General features: G+C 42.6%; 1 protein-coding gene and 1 long non-coding RNA gene across 6 annotated transcripts in view; one reads left to right on the top strand and one right to left on the bottom strand.

Moving 5' to 3' along the window:
- The window catches only part of LOC311077449 (integrin alpha-L-like), a 45,478-nt gene extending 32,782 nt beyond the window's left edge, over window positions 1–12,696 (top strand). For 4 of the 5 annotated variants that reach the window (XM_084105953.1, XM_084105955.1, XM_084105954.1 and 1 more), the window contains exons 20-26: window positions 31–172; window positions 1,675–1,773; window positions 11,471–11,584; window positions 11,664–11,765; window positions 11,959–11,979; window positions 12,061–12,171; window positions 12,259–12,696. In XM_084105953.1, the coding sequence (XP_083962079.1) occupies window positions 31–172; window positions 1,675–1,773; window positions 11,471–11,584; window positions 11,664–11,765; window positions 11,959–11,979; window positions 12,061–12,171; window positions 12,259–12,435 (766 nt within the window). In that variant the 3' untranslated portion in view covers window positions 12,436–12,696. Of the gene's footprint in view, window positions 1–30; window positions 173–1,674; window positions 1,774–4,852; window positions 4,898–11,470; window positions 11,585–11,663; window positions 11,766–11,958; window positions 11,980–12,060; window positions 12,172–12,258 lie in introns of those variants that run through there. The other variant, XM_084105957.1, reaches the window with a different exon arrangement.
- LOC311077520 lies at window positions 8,019–8,676 on the bottom strand. Its single transcript, XR_014604906.1, has 3 exons — window positions 8,551–8,676; window positions 8,324–8,404; window positions 8,019–8,102 (listed from the first exon to the last, which is right to left on the bottom strand). It is a non-coding gene; the product is annotated as an uncharacterized lncRNA (long non-coding RNA).
- Window positions 12,697–22,696: the final 10,000 nt, after the last annotated feature.

Genomic DNA, 22,696 nt, shown 5'->3' on the forward strand with positions numbered 1-22,696 from the left:
TGAAGGTTCTGCGTTTGGTTTGTTCTTCAGGAACGACACGTTATTGGTGGTGAATCAAGCTCATTTCACTGTCCTCGTATCACTGGCCAACCCAGGCGACGACTCCTTCAACACCAGCATAGTGCTGCACTACCCAGAAGGCCTCTCGCTCTCAAAATTTGACACCGTTAAGGTACCGCTGTCCACACATCAAACTAAGGACTGTCAAAAACTGAAAAAACCTTCTGAAAATGCTTTTGGCATTAAAATTAATTATCAGCTGAAATATACAGTATCTATATACGCGATATATATATATATATATATATATAATTGACTGATACTCTCAACAGACAACACAATTGATAAGATTTCATTCTGCTACTCAAATAAGTCTTGTCACTTTTTAATACATTAAGTGTGATGTGCATATACAGTGCTTAGCATAAGTGAACACACCCATGTTCAACAATTCAACGATTGTTGAAGGATTTTAAGCACCCGTACGAACCCTGCTAGAGATTGGCATGGTTTTATTTCAGTTAGCCTAATAGCTGGCTTGATTGGCATTGAGAGATGATCTTATGGAAAGTACCCCATGCCAGTCTCTAGGAGTGGTGAAGGGTATGTGATGATGTGGGGCTGTTTTAATTCCAAAGGCCAAGGGAACTTTATCAGGTGACAACAGCTGAAAGAGACTAGTGCTATACAATTATACAGCACTTTTGACCCTGCAGAGTTGCACAGGTTAATGGAAGAAATAGACAATACAACCATATTTACACATGATGCTGAGTGAGAAAACCAGCTGCTGCATAGACAGATATATCTGTACACATGAACATAGACAGAATGAGATAGGAAAACTCACACACACACACACCCATACACATATTACTCTCTTTTATGTTTCACCTTCCTCCGCTAACAAGTTTGTATGCTACGAATGACGTCAGAGAAACGTCAGAACTATAATCGATTATGGTTTACCACTGCATCGACGCAGAATCATCCACGTCCGCATCGTAGAAACGATTGATTTCAACACCCCTAGCCTGAGCTATCTTACTGAACAGGGAACCCTAAAAACTCTAGGAACACGCACTACGTGTTCTCATTAACAAAAGATGTACATTGCTAACAGCAACACTACCGTTGTTTGTTTGAATGTTGAGCCGCAGCTCATTGGCCACCATGGCAACAGCAACCAATCAGCTGCGCTATACAGATGATGATGCGATCGCTACTAAATAAGTTAAAGACCCATTAGTCTGCGCCATCTAGAGTTTCATGACAGATCAAATTTAAATTCCAATTTTGAAACTGAAACGGTGCCAATTCTACAATCCGAAGTATTCAGTTTAAATTTACAATAAAGATATAGGTCAAAGAATCAAAGATATAAAATAAGTTTCTAAATATCTAAATATAAGTCTAAATAATTGATGTTGTGTTGTTTTAAGTCTAATGCGGACTGCATCGACAAACATCGACCAGCAGCTACAGACACTGTCGAGTTCTGTTGAGTCAGTGTGTTATATGTTGCCAGATGTTTTTTGGGTCGTGGAATGTCTGAAAAGTGTCGTACTGTAATCTGGTGGTGATTGTCTGTGTGCTGTGTCTGTCAGTGCAGTGTGAATTGGCCTTTAAGGATTATGTCAATTGTGTGTGTGTGTGTGTGTGTTGAACAAACAGCCCAGCCGGACTCGAAGCAGCTGTGGTGATCGTGACAGCGGTGCTATGAACAGAACCACCTGCAGTATCAATCTACCAGTGTACCGCAGCGGCACCACGGTAAAACACACACACACACACACACACACACACACACACACACTGACAGACTGTAGTATCTTTCCTCATGTAAGGACAGATGAACATGCAGAGGCTGTTCCCTTTCAAGGGAACTCGCGTTGCGTCGAGTTTGACGCTATGGGGAACGCTTTGCATGATGACGTCTTGAAGCACATGTAAAATCAGTCCAATGGTGTGGCGGAACGTCAGAGGCGGGTGACGTCACGTACCAGGAAGCTATAAAAGCCATCCCGAAACAGAAAACGAAAGCTTTCTGAGTCTTCAGTTGCGCTCTGTGTTGAATCTGTCCTTGTTATTTGGTGTTGTCTGTCTATATTATATATATATATATTCAGTATGGCGAGCAAGCAGCAGTTTAGAGTGTGTGTCCATCCCTGCCCGCGTTATTTAACGGGAGGTGACACACACACTCTTTGTGTTGTTTGTTTGGGAGAGGAGCATGCCCGGTCAGCACTCGAGGGTGGTGACTGTGTGCATTGCGACGCGCTTCCATTGCGTACGCTCAGATCCTGCCTGGCTCGATTTAGTCAGGATTACGTTCTCCAGGGCTCGGGTCCCGCCGCTGCCGAGGCACGGCGTCGATCTCAGACCTGGGGTTCGCAAATGGATCTGTCAGTGGATGTTGAGACGGGCTCTGCCTTATCTCAGCCTCTTTCTGACAGATCCAGTGCCTCTCATCAGGGTGTGGAAGCACGCGCTGCGGTTACGTCCCCCCCGATGGAGGCACCAGTACTGCAATTGTCCAGCTCTGAGGAGTTGGACGTTGTTAGTATTGAGGGTGAGGCTGAGGATTCGCCACCTCAGTCTCACGCTTTTGAGGAATTACTTGATGTTGTCACTAGAGCTGTCGAGCGATTATCTCTTGAGTGGCCAGAAGATAGGCAGGGCGCTCGTTCGAAAAGTAAGCTCGACGAACGTTTCCTGCCATCTCGTGCGCAGCCCCAGCGCAGAAGCCTTCCGTTTTTCCCCGATCTCCACACCGAGGTGTCGAGATCGTGGGGGAAACCAGTGTCATATAGAGTGTATACTGCACAAACATCACACTATTCAGCCATACACAATTATAAAGAGCATGGTTATGGGGAGATGCCGAAGGTGGAGGAGACGCTCGCGAGCTATCTCTCTCCAGCAACGGCATCTTCTCTGAAGGCTCCTGTATTACCATCCAAGCCAGTAAAATTCACTTCTCCCCTGGTTCATAAAGCTTATGCCGCCGCCGGCCAAGCTGCAGCGTGTTTGCACACTATGTCTCTAATGCAAGCATACCAGGCAGAATTATTGGGTGATTTTGAGGAGGGTGGGGGTATTGGTCCCGATACTGTATCCGAACTGCGTAGAGCCACAGATTTGTCTCTCAGGGCCACCAAGGAGACGGCTAAATCCATCGGCCGCTCTATGGCAGCCCTGGTGGCCGCTGAGAGGCATCTGTGGCTCAATTTAAGTGATATAAAGGACAAAGAAAAACATGTTCTTTTGGATGCACCGGTTTCCACTGCTGGTTTATTTGGAGACGCAGTTAAAAGTGCTGTAGCGAAGTCTCAAGAAGCTTCAAAACAGGCAGCTGCACTTCAGAAACTTCTCCCCCGCCGTTCTTTCTATGAGGCTGCTGAGCGGGAGCAGCCTCACTCCTCTAAAAAGAGCGATGAGCACCGTGCCACTCAGAAACAGAGCGTTTCCTCGGGGACACGGAGGGCGCTCTCAAACCCAGCAGCCCTCGAGGGGTAAAACGGATCTGCGGACCGTTATTATCGCCAAGAAGGCTGCTGGGAAAAAGTCCTGACGTCCGAGGGCTCAGGACAAATGAGGGTAGTCCCCCCCAAAGCAGAGCGGTTAACACCTCTTTTTACGGTGCCCGTCTCTCTTCGGTACCCTCAGGGGACCGTTCTGCTAACCCTGCCGCCTTCTGTGTTACAGGGCGCAGCGGTCTCCAGCGAGCACATATCTCAAGGTCCACCCGGAAACGTAGTGGCCTCGGGATGCCCGCCCCCTCCGAGGAGGGTGTTGGAGCAGTCTGTTCGGTCGTTCCCTGCCGGTGCGCCGTTACAGGGCGACGAACCGATTACTCAACAACAACAAAATCCAGAAACCAGTCTCGAGAGGCTGGTACCTCTAGTAGAATCTTTGACAGCGTGGAAGCTAGTGTCGAATGTTTCTCGTTGTGTCCTGCAGACCGTGGAAAAAGGGTATCAAATACAATTCAAGAAACGCCCACCTCGGTTTATGGGGGTCCTGCCCACAGTGGTGGGCACCGAGCAGGTTCTGGTTATGGAACAGGAAGTAAACACTCTGTTAGAGAAGGGGGCCATAGAATATGTACCCCCCTCCAACAGGGAGTCTGGGTTTTACAGCTGGAGCGTTGCGTCACCTTGCCATATCTCCTTCATGCCTGTCAGCACGACTTCAGACTTTACAAAGCTTTCGTTTTCTGTTTCGGGATGGCTTTTATAGCTTCCTGGTACGTGACGTCACCCGCCTCTGACGTTCCGCCACACCATTGGACTGATTTTACATGTGCTTCAAGACGTCATCACGCAAAGCGTTCCCCATAGCGTCATTCTGGACGCAACGCGAGTTCCCTCTTCAGGGAACCGAGGTTACAGTCGTAACTGAGGCGTTATTTCACATCTCTGTTAGCATGAGGAGATGAATGAACACACACAGAAGACAGTGGCAGAACTGAAAAATATATCCTTACATTTTACTTCCAAGGACAGATATTAACATTTATAAGGGGAGAGTTGTTTAACTTTATTAAAGGTTTATTAAACTTTATTAAACATTTTATGTAAGATTCTTAAATGTAATTTAAAAAAAAAAAAAAAAAAAAAAAAAAACAAACTACACATCCAGATGGTGTTTTTATTGTGGCTGGGGACTTTAATCAGGCCAACATGAAGACAGTTTTTCCCCATTTCCATCAGTATGTGAATTTTGCAACCAGAGGCTCAAACACACTAGACAGAGCCTACACAAACATTAGGGCAGCATACAAGGCAGCACCCCGCCCCCACCTTGGCTCATCAGATCACCTTTCTGTGATGCTGATTCCTGCATACAGGCCCTTGCTAATACGAGGGAAACCCACTGAGAAGCAGGTGAGGGTCTGGCCTGCAGGATCTGTGTCAGCACTACAGGACTGTTTTGAGCGCACGGACTGGGACATGTTCAAGGAAGCTGCAACTGAAAATCAATACATCAACTTAGAGGAGTATGCTGAATCAGTGTCTGCATACATCCAGAAATGCATGGAGGATGTCTCTGCTACCAAGACCGTTACCACAAGGGCAAATCAGAAACCCTGGATGACCAATGAGGTGCGTGCAATATTAAGGGTACGAAATGCAGCTTTCAAGTGTGGGGACAGAGAGGCGCTCAGGTCAGCCAGAGCTGACCTAAACCGCACCATCAGAACAGCGAAGCGTGCATATGGTCAAAAAATCCAGGGATTCTTTCATGATCCAACAAACACCAAACGTATGTGGCAAGGTATCCGGACCATAACAGATTATAAGGCTGCTCCCTTACCTTGTGAGGACAACATAGACTTCCTCAACGAACTCAATAACTACTTTGGCCGGTTTGAATCACTTAACAACACTTCTGTGAAGAAATCCACACCACACCCAGACGAACAAGCACTTACACTTGAGAAAGCTGATGTCCGGAGGATGTTGAGAAAACTGAATGCACGGAAAGCAGCGGGCCCCGATAATATACAGGGACGGGTGCTCAAAGACTGTGCGGACCAGCTGGCATATGTCCTCACAGACATTTTCAACATCTCGCTGACTTATGCTACTGTTCCATCCTGTTTCAAGACTGCTACCATCATACCAGTGCCCAAAAAACACACAATTGCATCACTGAATGATTACCGCCCTGTCGCACTTACTCCTATAATCATGAAGTGCTTCGAGAGGCTGGTGAAGGAACATATAATTTCCAAACTCCCCCCTACTTTTGATCCGTTACAGTTTGCATATCGCACCAATCGCTCCACAGAGGACGCCGTCTCCTCTGCAATCCACCTGAGCCTGGAACACCTGGAAAAGAAAAATACGCATGTGCGAATGCTGTTTCTGGAATTCAGCTCCGCATTTAATACAATCATTCCCCAGAATCTGGTGAGCAAACTGGCTCCCCTTGGACTTAATACCTCTCTGTGTAATTGGCTGCTGGATTTCCTGACAGACAGACCTCAGTCCGTGAGGGTTGGGAATAACACCTCCAGCGTCATCTCCCTTAGTACCGGCTCCCCCCAGGGCTGCGTACTGAGCCCACTGCTCTTCACCATGATGACCCATGACTGTCGTGCCAGATACAGTACAAACCATATCATTAAATATGCGGATGACACGACAGTGGTGGGTCTCATCAGTGACAATAACGAACTGGCCTACAGAGAGGAGGTAAAACATCTGGTGAGATGGTGTGACACAAACAATCTAATCCTGAATGTCGACAAAACAAGAGAGATTGTCGTCGACTTCAGGAAAAAACAGCCAAGCCACAGCCCCCTCCTCATCAAAAACGCCATAGTGGAGCGTGTGAGCAGCATCAAATTCCTGGGGGTGCAGATCACAGACACTTTGACCTGGTCCCTCAACACCTCTGCTCTTGTAAAGAGAGCACAGCAGCGTCTGCACTTTTTGCGTCGAATGAGAGGGGCTAATCTCCCCCCTCCCATCCTCACCACTTTTTACAGAGGCACAATAGAGAGCATACTGACCAGCTGCATCTCTGTCTGGTTTGGGTCCTGCAACGCCTCAGACTGGAAATGTGTGCAGAGAGTGGTGAGGACTGCGGAAAAAATCATAGGGACAGCACTTCCCCCCATCGACAACACTGCTGGCAGCCGCTGCCTGACCAGGGCTCAGTCAATTGTAAAGGACCCTTTCCATCCCAATCATGCACTGTTCTCTCTGTTGCCCTCTGGGAAGAGGTTCAACAGCTTCAAATGCAGAACAACAAGACTTTATAATAGTTTCATCCCCTATGCAATAAGACTGCTGAACTCCCACTGAATGAATCCTTTTTTGCATTTGCACTTATGTATCTTGCTGAAATAGATCCTGCTGCCATTTTTTATTTTTTATTTTATTTTTTATTTTTATTTATATTAGATCTAGTTAGAATTTTAATTAATTTTTATCTTGCATATATATATAAATATCTCATGTACATATATGTATTTTTATGCTCAGAGTCTTGCAACGAAATTTCGTTCAACTGTACATTGCAAAATGTGTAGCTGGATGACAATAAAGTCTGTCTAAGTCTAAGTAATCAATTACTTAAATTAAAATGCTCTTATAAAATGAAATTGGTATCAACATAATCCATGTTTGCGCTGTAGAAGTGGCATTTGTATGTATTTACCCAGACTGTTTAATGCAGCTCAAAGGTGGCATATGCATTTACACTGCAGTTACAATGGCACAATTAAAATTATGAATTTATGTTTGAAAAATTTCAATATAGTCCTTTGAAATGGAACAAAAACATACATTATACTTTGTCGATCTAAAAATAAATCCACTATTAGGTGGCGTCAAGTCGCTGTCTTAATGAGTGATTCATTTAATCTTTGATTTTTTTCAAATCAGCTGTGTTGCTAGGAGACCTGCAACGGTTCTGTGACTTTGTTTTGAACGACATTCATTGGTGAAATAGATACAAATTAAATAATATTCACAATATTGTGTTTAAAATATGAGCCACTTAATATTAACTTCTTTCTATTATTTAACTGTGTAAAATCAATATCAATTTGCACTTGTGCTGTTATTTTTGGAACTCTTGCTTGTGTTATATTGCTTAAGTAGATATGTGTGTGTGTGTGTGTGTGTGTGTGTGTGTGTGTGTGTGTGTGTTTAAAGAGAACTAATACAGGGGCATTTTTCACCTAATATTTAGAATTTTGTGAGCATTTGTGTTGATTTTGCTGGTAATTTTGAACATTAATTTCCGCTCCTGTCACAGAGTCAGTGCTACTGGGTCTCGGTCACATTTATTATATGCCATATATTATATCTTTCTCAAGTCTTTTACTCTGTATAAAAATAAATAGACATATCTGCAAATCAAAGGAATATATGTGTAAATTACCTGTGAAACTAGTAACGGATCCTGCGGAGATTCTCAGAGGAATAATGGCTGTTTTAGTTTCACGTTAACGCGCTCGCTCTCCGGTTCGCTCGCTTCTCTTAAAGGGACAGTTCACCCTGATGCTGTAGACGATGCTGAGAGGTTTTGGACCTCTGTCCTCCAGAGAGAAGTTCAGATACGTCACAGATTCTTCAGCCACTCTGACAAACACACAATAACTCAATAACTTCTCAGTCAATCATATGGTTTTCTGTTATTTTAATATAATGTTACTGTCTCAGTGTATTAACTGCTAATAATAAACCAGAACAGAAAATAATCCGAACAGAAAGACATTTAGATGTTGAGTTTCCAATCATTCAGAGATGAAGAGCAGATCAAACTGAAACAGAAGAAAAGAAGTTAAATAAATGCCACTCACAGACTGATGGCCAGATCAACAGCGAACTGAACCGGGACGCTCCTCCTCACCTCCGCATCGCTGGTGTTTCCATTATTATCACTGTGAACAAACATACAGGATTTACTCATGATTGAACATTAAATCATTCTTCATAACCTGGATCGCGAGAGCACATCTCTGCTGAACATTACTGATATGAAACAGCCCTGAAAACAAACAAATCTGTCAAATCCAGCCTCATTCACCTGTTAGCGGTGATCATCATCTCCATCCTGTCGGACCAGTCGTAATCCCATTTCGCCATACGAAAGGTTGCCAGAAACTGAGTCTAGAAGACAGTAGAAATCACAGGTGTTGGTAGCATTGGCAAGTAGAACGGGAGCCTTTAGCCGGGACCTTGGACAACAGGAAGACACTTCGATCGAGGCACGTGCCGCAGCTATTCCCTGGAACGACACAGTTAGCTGACACCAACAGGTAAGAATACTCCGGTGGGGTTACCCTTTCCTTAAGGGGGGAGTCGGAACTTGGATGAGGCCCGTACGGATCACCAGGCGGGAGTAACCCTTTTTTAGATGGGAGCTCCCCTTCGGCTTTGCACTGCGACGATACAGCAGACTTTCACTGTTAACAGTACATGAAACGTTCAGGTCTATCTACCTTTCCTTCGCAACAGGGGCAGCGGCTTACAGCGAGGGCATGGAGGGCCACCAGGCAGGGAGAACACTTTGAGCGAGACACTCCACTTCGACTGTACGCTGTAACCAGGTAGCAGGGTTTAACTGTTCAACAGTATATGAGACATTCAGCTGAAATACCTTCTCTCTTTCTGAACAGGGCAGAAGCTTTCAATAGGAGCGTGTGGAGACCGACAGGCGGAGGGGACACTTCGAGCGGGACGCTCCACTCGGGCTGTGCGCTGTAACAATGTAGCAGGGTTTAACTGTTCAACAGCATATAAAACATTCAGCATTGACAGAGCCGGGCTATCTCAAAATGGTAAGTTGGGCGCTTGATGTATCAAAAGCCCTTCCTTGGAGGCAGCGGGTGAAAGACTGTAAGGGGAGAGTGCACAGCAGACTACTATTACTTCTCCACACGATGAACTTCACCCCATAACACAAACCGTGTGAATCGTCACTTCAGGCACTGCATTCCACTCGCACACCGTGCATTCGGACCAGCACTCACCCACCGGTCTTTCTCCCACCAGATCGACTCTCGTCTCTCGCAAGGGCTCAACTTCTCTCCGGAGACAGCAGAAGGTGGGTGCAGCGATTGTCACATTCAGCGGGGAGAGGACAAAAGTTGGAGACAGATCAACAATTCACTCGGTGTACTAGTTCACTCGTGCCACACGCTTTCCAAACTCTCAACACCACTTCCGTGTTAGTGCATATAAACAACGGATCAAATACTCATCACTTTGCGTCTTTCCCACTGCTGACGATATCCCTTGGGTTTTCGCTGACAAATACTTCACTCTCTTCTTTCCACTTCTCAGCTTCAATCTTCGCCCGCTTCACAGCCCAGCCTCAAATACAAGAACAACCCGTCGACCAAACACAGTATCTCACGGGAGGAGAACCACCTCGACAGTCTGCTTCCTCTCTGTTTTTAAAGCCCCATCCGAATACGTGTCCCTCTCACAACGCTCCCTGTAATTACTCCACACCTGCTGTCAATCGGGCAATTGGCCTTGCTGCCATGGCAACAGATTCGCAGTGCATAGAGACGGGTGTCCACTGGAGGTCTCCAAATAACACTGCATTCACAAGGACTTTAGTCCTGTTCTGATTTTTTTTTTGTCACACCGTGACATTACCCTTTAACATCCTTGATGTGTCATTACAAGTGCACAGGTCATGTGAGTGATTCCTTTAGAGTGAACACGAGTGAATCTGACTGCAGTAGATGTGAAAGATATGAATAAAAATGATATTAATTCAGCCAGCGCACGTACCTGTGTTTACATCCTGTTTTCGGTTGAAGTCCACAGTAATCGATTGTCGAGTTCACGCGCGTGATCATAGGTAACTAAACCTATGCGAGTGAACTCGACAATCGATTACTGTGGACTGGAAAAGAGGATAATACGGTGTAGGCAACACCGATTTTTGTCGTTGTTCTCTGTACTGACAGCACTCCAAATGTACAAAAAAATAGCTCAATGTTAAAATTGACCGGAGTTCTCCTTTAAGCGTGCAGGGCAACCACCCAGTAGAGCATTACAATAATCTAGCCTTGAGGTCATGAAAGCATGAACTAACTGTTCCGCATTTGTCAATGAGAGCATATGGCGTAATTGACCCTTCGCAAAGACCCGCCCTCCTTAGTTACTGTCGCTATGCCCGACAAGCTACGCTGCTCTCACGCACACACCATGTTGTCACACAGTGAAAAATACATCGCGGAGCAGAGAGGAGACTGACGAAACGCTGACAGACAGGACAGACCAGGTTACTTTTCGGTTACTTTTGATATTAAACATATTAAACAAAGTCTCACCTTTCAAATTTGGTCATTTTTTTAAAGAAATTTAAACGATACAAACCGTTTTGTGGCTCTTAAATGTGTCTGACAGATCGCTGTAGAGCATCAGTTAAAGCTGCTCGTGAACCAATCATCTCTTCCTTCTAGTTAATTTATAGCATCACATAAACATGAATGAACATAAGAAGGATTGTTGTTTTAGCCGCGGAAAGACGTCAGTACACTCCGTTTTTCAAGTTTAAATCCTCCCATGTTAAACTGCTATCTCTTCTGACTGCGTTGTCGGGCAAAATGGCGGATGGAGGATTATGATTGGTTAAATCGCCTGTCAATCAAGCTCCCTGCGAAGGGTCAATTTAGATATATTTTTAAGATGGAAAAATGTGGTTTTACAGATGCTAGAAAGTAGCTTAGTCAGTAGCTGAGGAGATGAAACTGATCAGGAAGATTATTTAAAAAGCAATATTCATTAAACATGTTTTGAACAACATGAGGCTGAATAAACGATGACAGAATGATCATTTTTGGGTGAACGATCCCTTTAAGATCCGATCTCAAGCAGTCACAGTAAACGCATCTTCTGTCTGCTGGCTTCATCTCTGTTTAGTTCAGTTGATTCTCTGGTTTATTGGTGTCAGTGTTTCAGTTCTCAGTGTTGTGTGGATGTTTCAGGACGGTCACTGCGGGAAGTTCGAGTGTGGTCAGTTTGATCTGCAGAAAGCTTCAGCAGTTCACTTCATCCTGAGGGCAGACGCAGCTCTCCAGAACGTGGAGGAATACGAGAGCGTGAGTGACGAACACAGACAAACACCAGTTTAAGATGGACTAACTCTGAAATCAGACTCTGTCTCTTCTTCTGCTGTAGAAACACTCCTTCCTCGAGTTCAGAGAGGATTCTGTCTTGGACATCAGCGCCGAGCTCCACTACAACAGAAGCCGCTACAAACAGACGTCGACCGGCCTGAAGGTGATGAGTGACAGAAATCTGCACCTTTGCCATAACTGATGTTGTGCTTGTGCTGATCAGAGCGTGATCGTCAGTGTCGGTCTGAACTCACACCACAGACCTGCAGGAGTCCATGACTGACCTCACTCTTACAGTATTACACATACAGACACTGTTCCCTCATATTTCTAACTATCTCTTCTTCACTCTGCAGGACGACCCTCACACATCACAGGTATCTCACTCCTTCATCCATCATTTAAAGATGATCAACGTTTGTACAGTTGGTTGATGAGTTTCTCTCTGTTCCTCTCAGATTGCAGTGAAGGTGGAGTTTGTCGTTCCACCCAGTCTAATGCTGATCGTGTGCACTGGTGCAGGGGGCGGGCTCATCCTGCTCATTATCATATTGATCCTGCTGCTGAAGGTAAGAACCAATCAGATCACCTCACACCTGATGTCATCATTCACCTCTCAAAGTCTCAAGCCAATCTGTATGTGTTTTTGTGTGTAGTGTGGGTTTTTTAAACGAAAGCGTCCTGAAGAGTTTCCCTTAGAGAATGAAGATCTAATTGCGGTTGAAGACCCTCTTTTCATGAACATGAATGCTAAAGAAAACACAGGAGACAGTGAGAACGACAGCGCAGAGGAAGAGAATCCCAGTGCTGAACCGCCTAACACTGACGAATAAAACCACAGTTTATTTTCAGCAAGCAAATGAAGGTGAAGATGTTTGTATGGAAGGATATGAATATTGTTAACAATCTTTAATGCTCTAGTTGTATGGTAATGTTTTCTTGAGGATTATTGTGTGTTCAGTATGCTTAGTTTAATGATCTTCAGCTTGTGATGTAAAGCTGGTCCTCATCTTGTTATGCTAAGTATTGATATTTTTGAAAAAAGAGAAATTAATATTCAATAATTTTACAAATAAATTAGTTTATAATATGTGATATTGGTGAGTCTGATTATTGTTAGACTGATGTTTTTGAAACCAAGAATAAACAAATGCTTAGAAAAATTTCTTAGCCTGGATGCCAGCCGAACTTAGCCCCGCCCACAACATTTGAGGTCGGGAAGTTCGGTCTTGACTTGATCCGTTGTGGAGCAACTATGCTCGAACCAGAGCTGTTCGGACCAATCAAATTGTCAGGACGGGCTTTATATGATGATGGACAGATGATCAACAGTAACGTAATCATCCATGTCACCAAAGAGTGCTTGGGTTGAATTGTTTGCAACAAAGATGGCTGCCGCTGGAGAATTGAGATGGGTAGATTCCGCCATCGCATCTGTTATAGAAGATATCGGCAGCACATTAATTTTAAAAGAGGAGCAGAGAGCCGTGATCAAGGCATTTGTCGATCGGAAAGATGAATGAAGAACATACGTCACTTACTCCGTTGCTCTGATTGGTTGCAGGTCTATCCAATTGAGTGCAGAGGCATTTTCCTTCCTGGTTCGGTTGAAACACACCCCATAATCACAGCCCAATGGAGCAGATCAGACTCACATTCTGACTAGAATCTGAGTATGACGACGTCAGGCTAGACATTTGTTGTCTACAACAACTGAAAAAAGAGCACAGTCTGCTACAATCCAAAAATCTGTGATATACTGTTTCCCTCTGCAAACACAAAGAACAATCTTCACTTACATTGGGATTAAAAACAGAAATAAAAGCATTGCCAGCCACAATAGGATGTAGGATTCTCCACTGTAGGTCTCCTACCCTTTTGGTCAACGATGGTTTGTATATCGCTCTCCATACCGTTCTGACCTTATTGTCAAGCCCTAGATGAGCTCAGGAATCTGGAAAAAGAGACAATGCAGGAAAAGAATCATCAACTGGTTGACAGTGTCCATTACAATATTCATTTAACAAGGATAATTTAGTCTTTGTAAGTTTGCACTTCCAAGTGTTGAGCAATTGATTTATGAACTGATCGATCTAAATCCCACATGAGAGGCTAGACCTGCAGTGTCGATAAAATTAGGTCCACACAGATCAACCACATGTCTCAGTGTAACAATCCCAGCCGCACAGAACAACTGCACCACGAAGGGTCCTGTTATGTGCTCTACGTTGAAGCGAGTGCCATGCACCACTGGCTCTTTCAACAGCCATGACAGGGACTCACAGCTTGCCACTCTCTTGAACCGTGAACAGTCCATGGTAAAACTTTGGGAGTTTTTTTAGCACTCAGGTCCATTAAAAACAAAGGCTCAGCAAGACCCAAATTCCCGCCTTGGATCATTATGGTTCTAGGTAAGGGTCTCCAGACAAGGTCAGCGGGCCCAACAAGGAGCCTCAGGAAAAACTGGAGTTGGAAAGCAGTGCCCCTACTGGCAAGATGAATGAGGGTCTACACGTGATAAACGGTGCCACAGCATAGACACTAGGTTGTTGATCATCTAAAAGACATGTGTGGCAAGATCCATTTCCATTTTTTGAGACGTCCTTCAACTTTTTCTAAACATTGTCCCAATTTTTACACACAAAAGTATAATCACCAAGATATTTAAAACCACCCTTGTTCCAAATTAACCCGGCAGGTAAAACAAGTTCCCTTTCAAGGGAACTCGCGTTGCGTCGAGATTGACATCAACCGCCTGGAGATGTTGGCTGTATTTCTACCCTTTTTCTACGGTCTGCAGGACCCAACGAGAAACATTTGGCAGTAGCTTCCACGCTGTCAAAGATTCTACTAGAGGTACCAGCCTCACGAGACTGGTTTCTGGATTTTGTTGTTGTTGAGTAGTCGGTCCGTCGCCCTGTAACGGACGTCGAGCTTACTTTTAGAACGAACGTCCTGCCTATCTGCTGGCCACTCAATACATAGTCTTTCGACTGCTCTAGTCACCACCTCTAAGAGGTAAGACACACACTGTCTGAAATGCTGCTTGCTCGCCATGACTTTATATATATATAGATATGATATAAATATAAACAACACCAAATAACGGGACAGTTTTCACATAGAGCGCTACTGAAGACGGAGAAGCTTTCGCTTTCTGTTTTCGGGCAGGCTTTATAGTTTCCTGGTACGTGACGTCACCCGCCTCTGACGTTCCGCCACACCATTGGACTGATTTTACATGTGCTTCAAGACATCATCACGCAAGGCGTTCCCCATAGCGTCAATCTCGACGCAACGCTCGTTCCCTCTTCAGGGAACCGAGGTTACAGTCGTAACCGAGGCGTTTTCTGCTTAACTCATCAATGATTGTTACAGCTTCACTTTTCCCCTGTTAATCTTAGCAGAGGACAATACACCAAGCACATTAATATTTTCTACAAGGGTGTCAATATATTCTTGTTTTTTGACAATGACAACAACATCATCGGCATAAGCAGATCATTTAAAAACTGTTTCACATCCAGGAAGGTTTACCCCCTAAAGAGATTGTCTTAAAGGGAAACCCGATTATTAAGACGCATAGGCCTAAATATGCTACAATTGCTCTCTCCTACAAAATACATAGTTATAAATACATAAAATATTTTCGTTATTTAAACAATCCTCAAAGTGTTTTACAGAATTTGAGCTACGAAGGCAGACAATATTTTTGCGCGCGCAGTGCATTCTGGGTCGATGACGTGTATTGGTTGTGTTCAGAGCAGAGAGGTGACCTAATGGCGCTGTAAACTGTAGCTCCATCGTAAACGTTAATATAATGCCACATTGCGCAGCGTTTGGTTGCAATTTCCAATCCAAAGGAAATAAGGGGAGTGATGTAAGCCTCCACTGCTTTCCAAATGAGAAAAAAATACGAAAAGAGTGGGAAGTTGCTTGTGGACGAGTACAACTCCCTAAAGACCCACGGCTGTGTTCCCGTCACTTCAGTCCTGATGCATTTGAGGCATTTAGTCGGCTAAAAGAGTTCACAGGTGCAGCTGGTTACAAGCGAAGGCTAAAACCAAATGCCGTGCCTTCAATTTTCCCCCACAAGGAGCCTAAATGTCTGTGCGTAGCGAGTGAAAGCCGCGCTAACAAGCGTCAAAGGCAAGAGACTCTGGACACTCTCCTGCTAAGATGTAAACAACCCGTTCCTTTCGTCGCGGAAGACGAATCATCGGACGCTACGCCGATCATGGAGGTAACCGACAATCCACCAGATGCTGTTAATAAATTCGTAACTGTAGGCCTACAGTGTTCTCCAAGTATGACCGATGCAGCAACGCAGACGGATGTTTACAAGTCGGATGCAGCGGTAACGTTACAGTGGTCAGCTGATGTGGACTACTCGGTAAAAAAGGACCATACTTACACAGGTAAACATGAAATTGAGTTGGGCAAACCTGTACAGGAGGATGACGTTGATAACTCCCAGGATCTGTTCCTCTCAGATGATGAACTTAGTGAACAGAGTCAACCACAGTACAGTCACTGTGATCCGGAATACATTGCAAGTTCATCTGAGTTTTCTCAAAGCACCCAGGGATCACAAGCTTCAACTAACACACATAAAGAAAATAGGCTTTTTCTAGTTTTTGAGGAACAGTTAAACCAATTGCTTCAGCGTTGTTTAAAGTGTGGCTCCCTGATTGTCCAGGAAGAAGTGAAAGAGCTAAAAAATGAAGGATCACAGTTGACACTAGAGCTCACATGTGCTAACAGCTGTAGTTACAGATGGCAGTCTCAGCCTACTCTGAGTGGGACAAAAGGGACAGGAAACCTGCTTTTAACAGCATCAGTTTTCTTCAGTGGCATCCATTTTGCTAAATTTGAGCGTTTCTGTAGTAACATGAACCTCAAAACAATAAGTGAAGACACATACACATCACTGAGGAAGAAGTTTGTGTTTCCTGTCATTGAAAAAATGTGGATTAAAGAGCAGAGTACAGTGTTAACTAACATGAAATCGCAAGAAGTTGTTGAACTCTGTGGAGATGGCCGGTGTGACTCTCCGGGGCACTCAGCAAAATACTGTACATACACTTTTTTAGATGCACAGAGTGAAAAGGTTGTGGACTTCAAGGTAATAAGCTGCACCCAAGTTTCGAGCTCTAATACCATGGAAATCAAAGGTTTTAAAGATGCTCTCAAAACCATAGAAGAAAATGGAGTGAAGGTCTCAACCATCTCCACTGACAGACATCCACAAATCGTCAAAGAAATGAGGGTCAGTAATCCAGAAAAACACCATGAATTTGACCCTTGGCATGTGGCAAAAGGAGTGTCCAAAAAATTGGCAACTGAAGCTAAGAGAAGGGAATGTGAAGGCCTGGGACAGTGGATTCCATCCATTATAAATCATTTCTGGTGGAGTGCACAAACCTGTGAGGGTAATGCCGAAGTGTTGAAAGAGAAGTGGATATCTGTAATACACCATGTTACCAACCGACACGACTGGCCAGGGAACAGGCACTATCACCAATGTGCTCATGAGCCCCTTGATGAGCGAACCAGAGAAGAAAGCTTTGGTTAAAGCCAGGATCTGAAGCCCACAACGCACTTGTGAAGGTTGTGTAACACAAGTGGCTTTTGAAAGACCTGGATCATCTGACAAAGTGCATCCACACAACAAAACTAGAGGTATGATCAAATACAGACATATTTAATAAATATGCCATTCATTATGATGTGACTCACATATTTTATAGTTTAATTTCAAATTCAAATTTGTTTCAGGTGTATCACTCCATGTACCTGAAATACCTCCCAAAGAGAACACATTTTGGATATGATGTGATGATCCATGCCTCCATGCTTGCTGCTCTGGATCATAACAACAATGTGAACAGGTGTGTGAACTGTAATAAATCCTATCATTTGCAAGCACTATGGCTGCGTTTACACTTGGCATTAACATGCGATCACCGTGATCCGATCATTAGCCAATCAGGACACGGTGCGTTTACATTTGATCATATAAAGTAGCCTCTGTATCTGGATAACGATCGGATTTCTGTTTCCTGACTAATATTTAAAGGGATACTCCACCGTTTTTTCATATTAAACTATGTTATTCCCTTAACTAAGACGAGTTGATGCATACCTCTCTCATCTCAGTGCGTGCACTTAATCGCTCTAGCGCGTGCTGAAACTTTGATAGCACTTAGCTTACCCCAGTATATTCAGTGGTATCTAACAGCAATGAATTTAGAAGTGACCAAACACATCAACGTTTTTCCTATCTAAAAACAGTTACACGAGTAGTTATACGAGCAAGTATGGTGACACAAAATAAAACACGACGCTTTTCTAAGCGGGTTAAAAAGGATAACTATAATGTATGGCGGAATAGCACTTTGCGAGTACTTCAACTCGGCGCAGTAAAAAGTCACGCCTGATCCTCTTCCTCTCACTTCTGTCAATAGTGGGAAGAGGATCAGGCGTGACTTTTTACTGCGCCGAGTCGAAGAACTCCCAAAAGTGCTATTCCGCCATACATTATAGTTATCCTTTTGTTTTTAAATAGGAAAAACATTGATGTGTTTGGTCACTTCTAAATTCATTGCTGTTAGATACCATTGAATATACTGGGCTAAGCTAAGTGCTATCAAAGTGTCGGCGCGCACCTGAGCGATTAAAGGGATAGTTCACCCAAAAATGAAAATTCTGTCATCATTTACTCACCCTCAAGTTGTTCCAAACCTGTATGAGTTTCTTTGTTCTGCTGAACACAAAGGAAGATATTTGGAAGAATGTTTGTAATCAACAGATCTCGGTCCCCATTGACTTCCATAGTAGAAAAAAAATATACTATGGTAGTCAATGGGGACCGAGATCTGTTTGGTTACAAACATTCTTCCAAATATCTTCCTTTGTGTTCAGCAGAACAAAGAAACTCATACAGGTTTGGAACAACTTGAGGGTGAGTAAACAATGATAGAATTTTCATTTTTGGGTGAACTATCCCTTTAAGGGAATAACATAGTTTAATATGAAAAAACGGTGGAGTATCCCTTTAAATATTAGTCAGGAAACAGAAATCCGATCGTTATCCAGATACAGAGGCTACTTTATATGATCAAATGTAAATGCACCGTGTCCTGATTGGCTAATGATCGGATCACAGTGATCGCATGCAGTGTTGGGAAGGATACTTTCAAAATGTATTCCGTTACAGAATACAGAATACATGCCCAAAAATGTAATTTGTAACGTATTCCGTTACGTTACTCAATCTGAGTAATGTATTCTGAATACTTGGATTACTTCCACATTGAATTGCATTTTATAAGTGTCGGCCATCAAATCCTGCTTAATAAACAGGCCTATTCTTGTAGGGTGGGGGTGCGGTGATGCGGTGGTGACGCGTAGCCTATGCCAATAAAGCACCTAAAAGCTGTCACAAAGAACCGGCAAAAGTAATAATCATGAATATGAAAAATATAGAAAGGAGAAATTGTAATTGTTTATTAATAAACAAGTGTTTTCTTTGTCAGTGTCGGCCGCGATCTTTACCCCGGTCTTAAAGTAAAAAGATGACTGTGAAAAAAAGCAGTATTTAATTAAATACATTTATGATGGTATTACTACATTTTATTTAATTAAATGCATTTATGGTGAAATTACTACATTTTCAGCTCAATCTGTGTTCATTTTGACCACGAAACATGCGCTGTCACTTTAATTCAGCGTTTACGGCACAGCAGAAATAGACTCGGTGCGGAAACGATCTCTGCACAGCTGTATACTCACCGCAACTGGGACGGATAAACGGACCACAGTGTGAAAGCTCTAACCTGTTAACATGGGTACGGAGAAAAAAAAAAAAAACGCACTGCAAACAGAGTAGGCTGTGAAACGGGCGTTGATTTATGAGACCAGCTCCAGTTCACGCGCTGGCGCCTCTGTGTCCTGATTATCTTTTGTCTGCTATATTTACTTCTTTTTTAATCCAGGCAATTGGTTGATGAAACATTGATTAAAATTAAGATACAATTAATACAAAACGAAATTCACTTTAAAGAAAGGCTTTGTGCTTTTTGTTTTTGAGGTCTCTGTGAAAGTTTTAAAGCAGTCTTTTAGTGCTGCGTTCAGAGCGCTCACGTCCGTAACGGAGAACTGTCACGACCATAACATTGTTTTTTTTTTTTCCTCATGAATGCGAATACGAAAAATAAAATAAAATAAATATTTTATGTTCTTTGGAGAGCCAACCCTTCGTCATCCGGTGAGTAGTATTACTTTTGGTTTGCGCAGTGTAGCCTAATTCACAGAATAACAAAATATATTTTGCCACCTAAAAGTTAAGGATTTTTTGTGTCACGCATGTTTATTTCCCTCATATTAAATTTAAAACGCATGTAGACCGATATTTTTCTAACGGTCTGGACTCCTTTATTAACAGACGTTTCACTATTGGTATTAATGCATTTTCTGAGAATTTATATTTCAAGTTTTGACTGCACGTATTTGAAAAAAAAAAACGTAGGCCTACTTTAAGATGCTTCTTCAGATTTGAGGTGGAGTCTTTGGACGCTGAAAGGAGGTTGGTTTCTGGCAAGCAGAGGTTGCACTGCACAGTTATATTTCGTTCTCCCTTCTCTTTCTTTAATGTGAAATGCTGTTTGAATTTCCAAGATATAACGCATTCTTGCCCTGCTCTGTTGTTCCGGCTCCATCTACCTCTAGCTCCCGCTGTTCCTCTTCCGACTCCATTAATGGATTGTGACTGGTCACGCAAACCGCGCATTTTTTTTCGTTTTCATATTGGGGCTTCTGGGAAATGTATGGAGTTGCCTTAATTTATTTAGAGAGTGAATAAACTCGTGAAACAGAGAAGTATCGTCATGTAATCCACTGATTTCAACAATGTAACTGTATTCTAAATACCAACTATTTAAATTGTAACTGTAACGGAATACAGTTACTCATAATTTGTATTCTGAATAAGTAACGCCGGTACATGTATTCCGTTACTCCCAAACACTGATCGCATGTTAATGCCAAGTGTAAACGCAGCCATAGTGACACTGGATATTGCACATCAAACTGTTCCTATCACCTTGTATCTATTTTCCATTTTTCTGTTTTTGAACAGGCTGTTTGGTAACACTTTATATTACGACCCGCAAACAACTGCGTAAGTAAACCGAAATTACGGTGTACATTTCTGTAATTATAGTGTACTTTCGTGTAGGTATAAGGGAACAATATGTTAAGTTTTGGGTAATAAAGGGGTAACAAGCAGATATACAACCTGCAAAGAACTTCGTAAGTAAACCGAAATTACGGTGTACGTTTCTGTAATTATAGTGTACTTCCGTGTAGGTATAATGGAACAATATGTTACGTTTTGGGTATTAAAGGGGTACAACCAGATATATAAGCAAATTATTTATAATGTAATTATTTTAAAACTAACAGGTACCTATTCTGTATATATTCCAGGCAAAAATTGTACATCTGTTGTATATAAAAGTTTTTATCACATTTCTGGCAAAATATGTTCTTGTGTAATGTAGTTACAGGGTAATTTTGACATCTGTGGGTTGTAAATTAAACTTTTTGGCAATGCTGTTTATTGGCTTTTCTTACTAAACTACTTGACGTTAAGCCAAGAAAAAAATAGTTTTTGCTATGATTTTAATTTAAAACGTACCATGTAGTACTTATACTTACCTTATCACATTGTATTGCAATGACACTTAAATGTCAGGGCAAATATACTGTGTAATTAAAAGTTTTTTTGTTTTGTTTTTTTAATAAGAGTACCTTTCTCTGTAATTACTGTGCAAATAGTGTTGTTTCGTATTGTTACATAGTAAGTAGTGTTTGTTACCCGTTTCAACTGTGTATTTACAAGGTAAGTGTAACTCCTGCGGGCTGTAAATTAAAGTGGCGCTTGTTACCCCCTTGTTCTGTGTATTTACAGGGTAAGTGTAACTCCTGCGGGCTGTAAATTAAAGTGGCGCTTGTTACCCCCTTGTTCTGTGTATTTACAGGGTAAGTGTAACTTCTGCGGGCTGTAAATTAAAGTGGCGCTTGTTACCCCCTTGTTCTGTGTAGTTACAGGGTAAGTGTAACTCCTGCGGGCTGTAAATTAAAGTGGAGCTTGTTACCCCCTTGTTCTGTGTAGTTACAGGGTAAGTGCAGTAAATATACAATAAAGGATCCAATTTAATTTCTGACTTTTATTTTACAAAGACATTTCAAAACACTTTTTCATCTTAATAAAACATTATCTTTTCTACAGTATACTCAAACAACAAAGTAACACATTATACCCCCCCCCTCCCCCCTTCCCCCTTCCCCCTTTATTTGCTTCTCTTGCTTTTCTTCTTCTTTCTTTTCTTGCTCTTCTTTTTCTTAACTTCCACTGGGGACTCTGAAGTTGAGGAGTTGATGGAGTCCCATTGGTCTTGCTGCACTGCAAAAATATGAATATATATACATGCTCTTAGCAAGCTACACCTTCAATTTTAAGTTGTCGAACAATCCTCCACTCTAAAACATTTTGTGCCACCTGATATTACTGTAGTAACTGTAATTTTGAAGAAAACACATTTTGGTGAAGTTTGAGGCAGATCATGGGGGGTTGTGACATTTTATAGTGATAATGACTGTAGTGCAGCAGAAAATGTTTTTAAAAAAGGCATAGTTGTTCTGACAGCAACAACAACAACAAAAAAAAGCATGAAACACAAACATGAGGGCTGTGGCACTATAGGAACAGTATATCTTTGTGTCATTGCAGATGGGACAGCAGACTTCATCTTTTCAATTTCCTTTTTCAAAAAAATCACACTCATCTTTGAGCAAGGTGATCTCTGCTTTAAGAGTGATAATTTTATCTTTGAAAGAAAGAAAGAAAGAAAGAAAGAAAGAAAGAAAGAAAGAAAGAAAGAAAGAAAGAAAGAAAGAAAGAAAGATTAGGCGTTTAAATTTTACTCGTGCCCTACTCCAGGGCTTATACTTGTGCTTTCCTATTTTTTTAAAACATCAATTGAAGAACTAAACATCACTGGTACTGTACATTATAAATGCACTCATTAA

Source organism: Abramis brama (genome assembly GCF_963993115.1).
Source record: "Abramis brama genome assembly, chromosome: 2".
Classification (NCBI taxonomy): Eukaryota; Metazoa; Chordata; class Actinopteri; order Cypriniformes; family Leuciscidae; genus Abramis; species Abramis brama.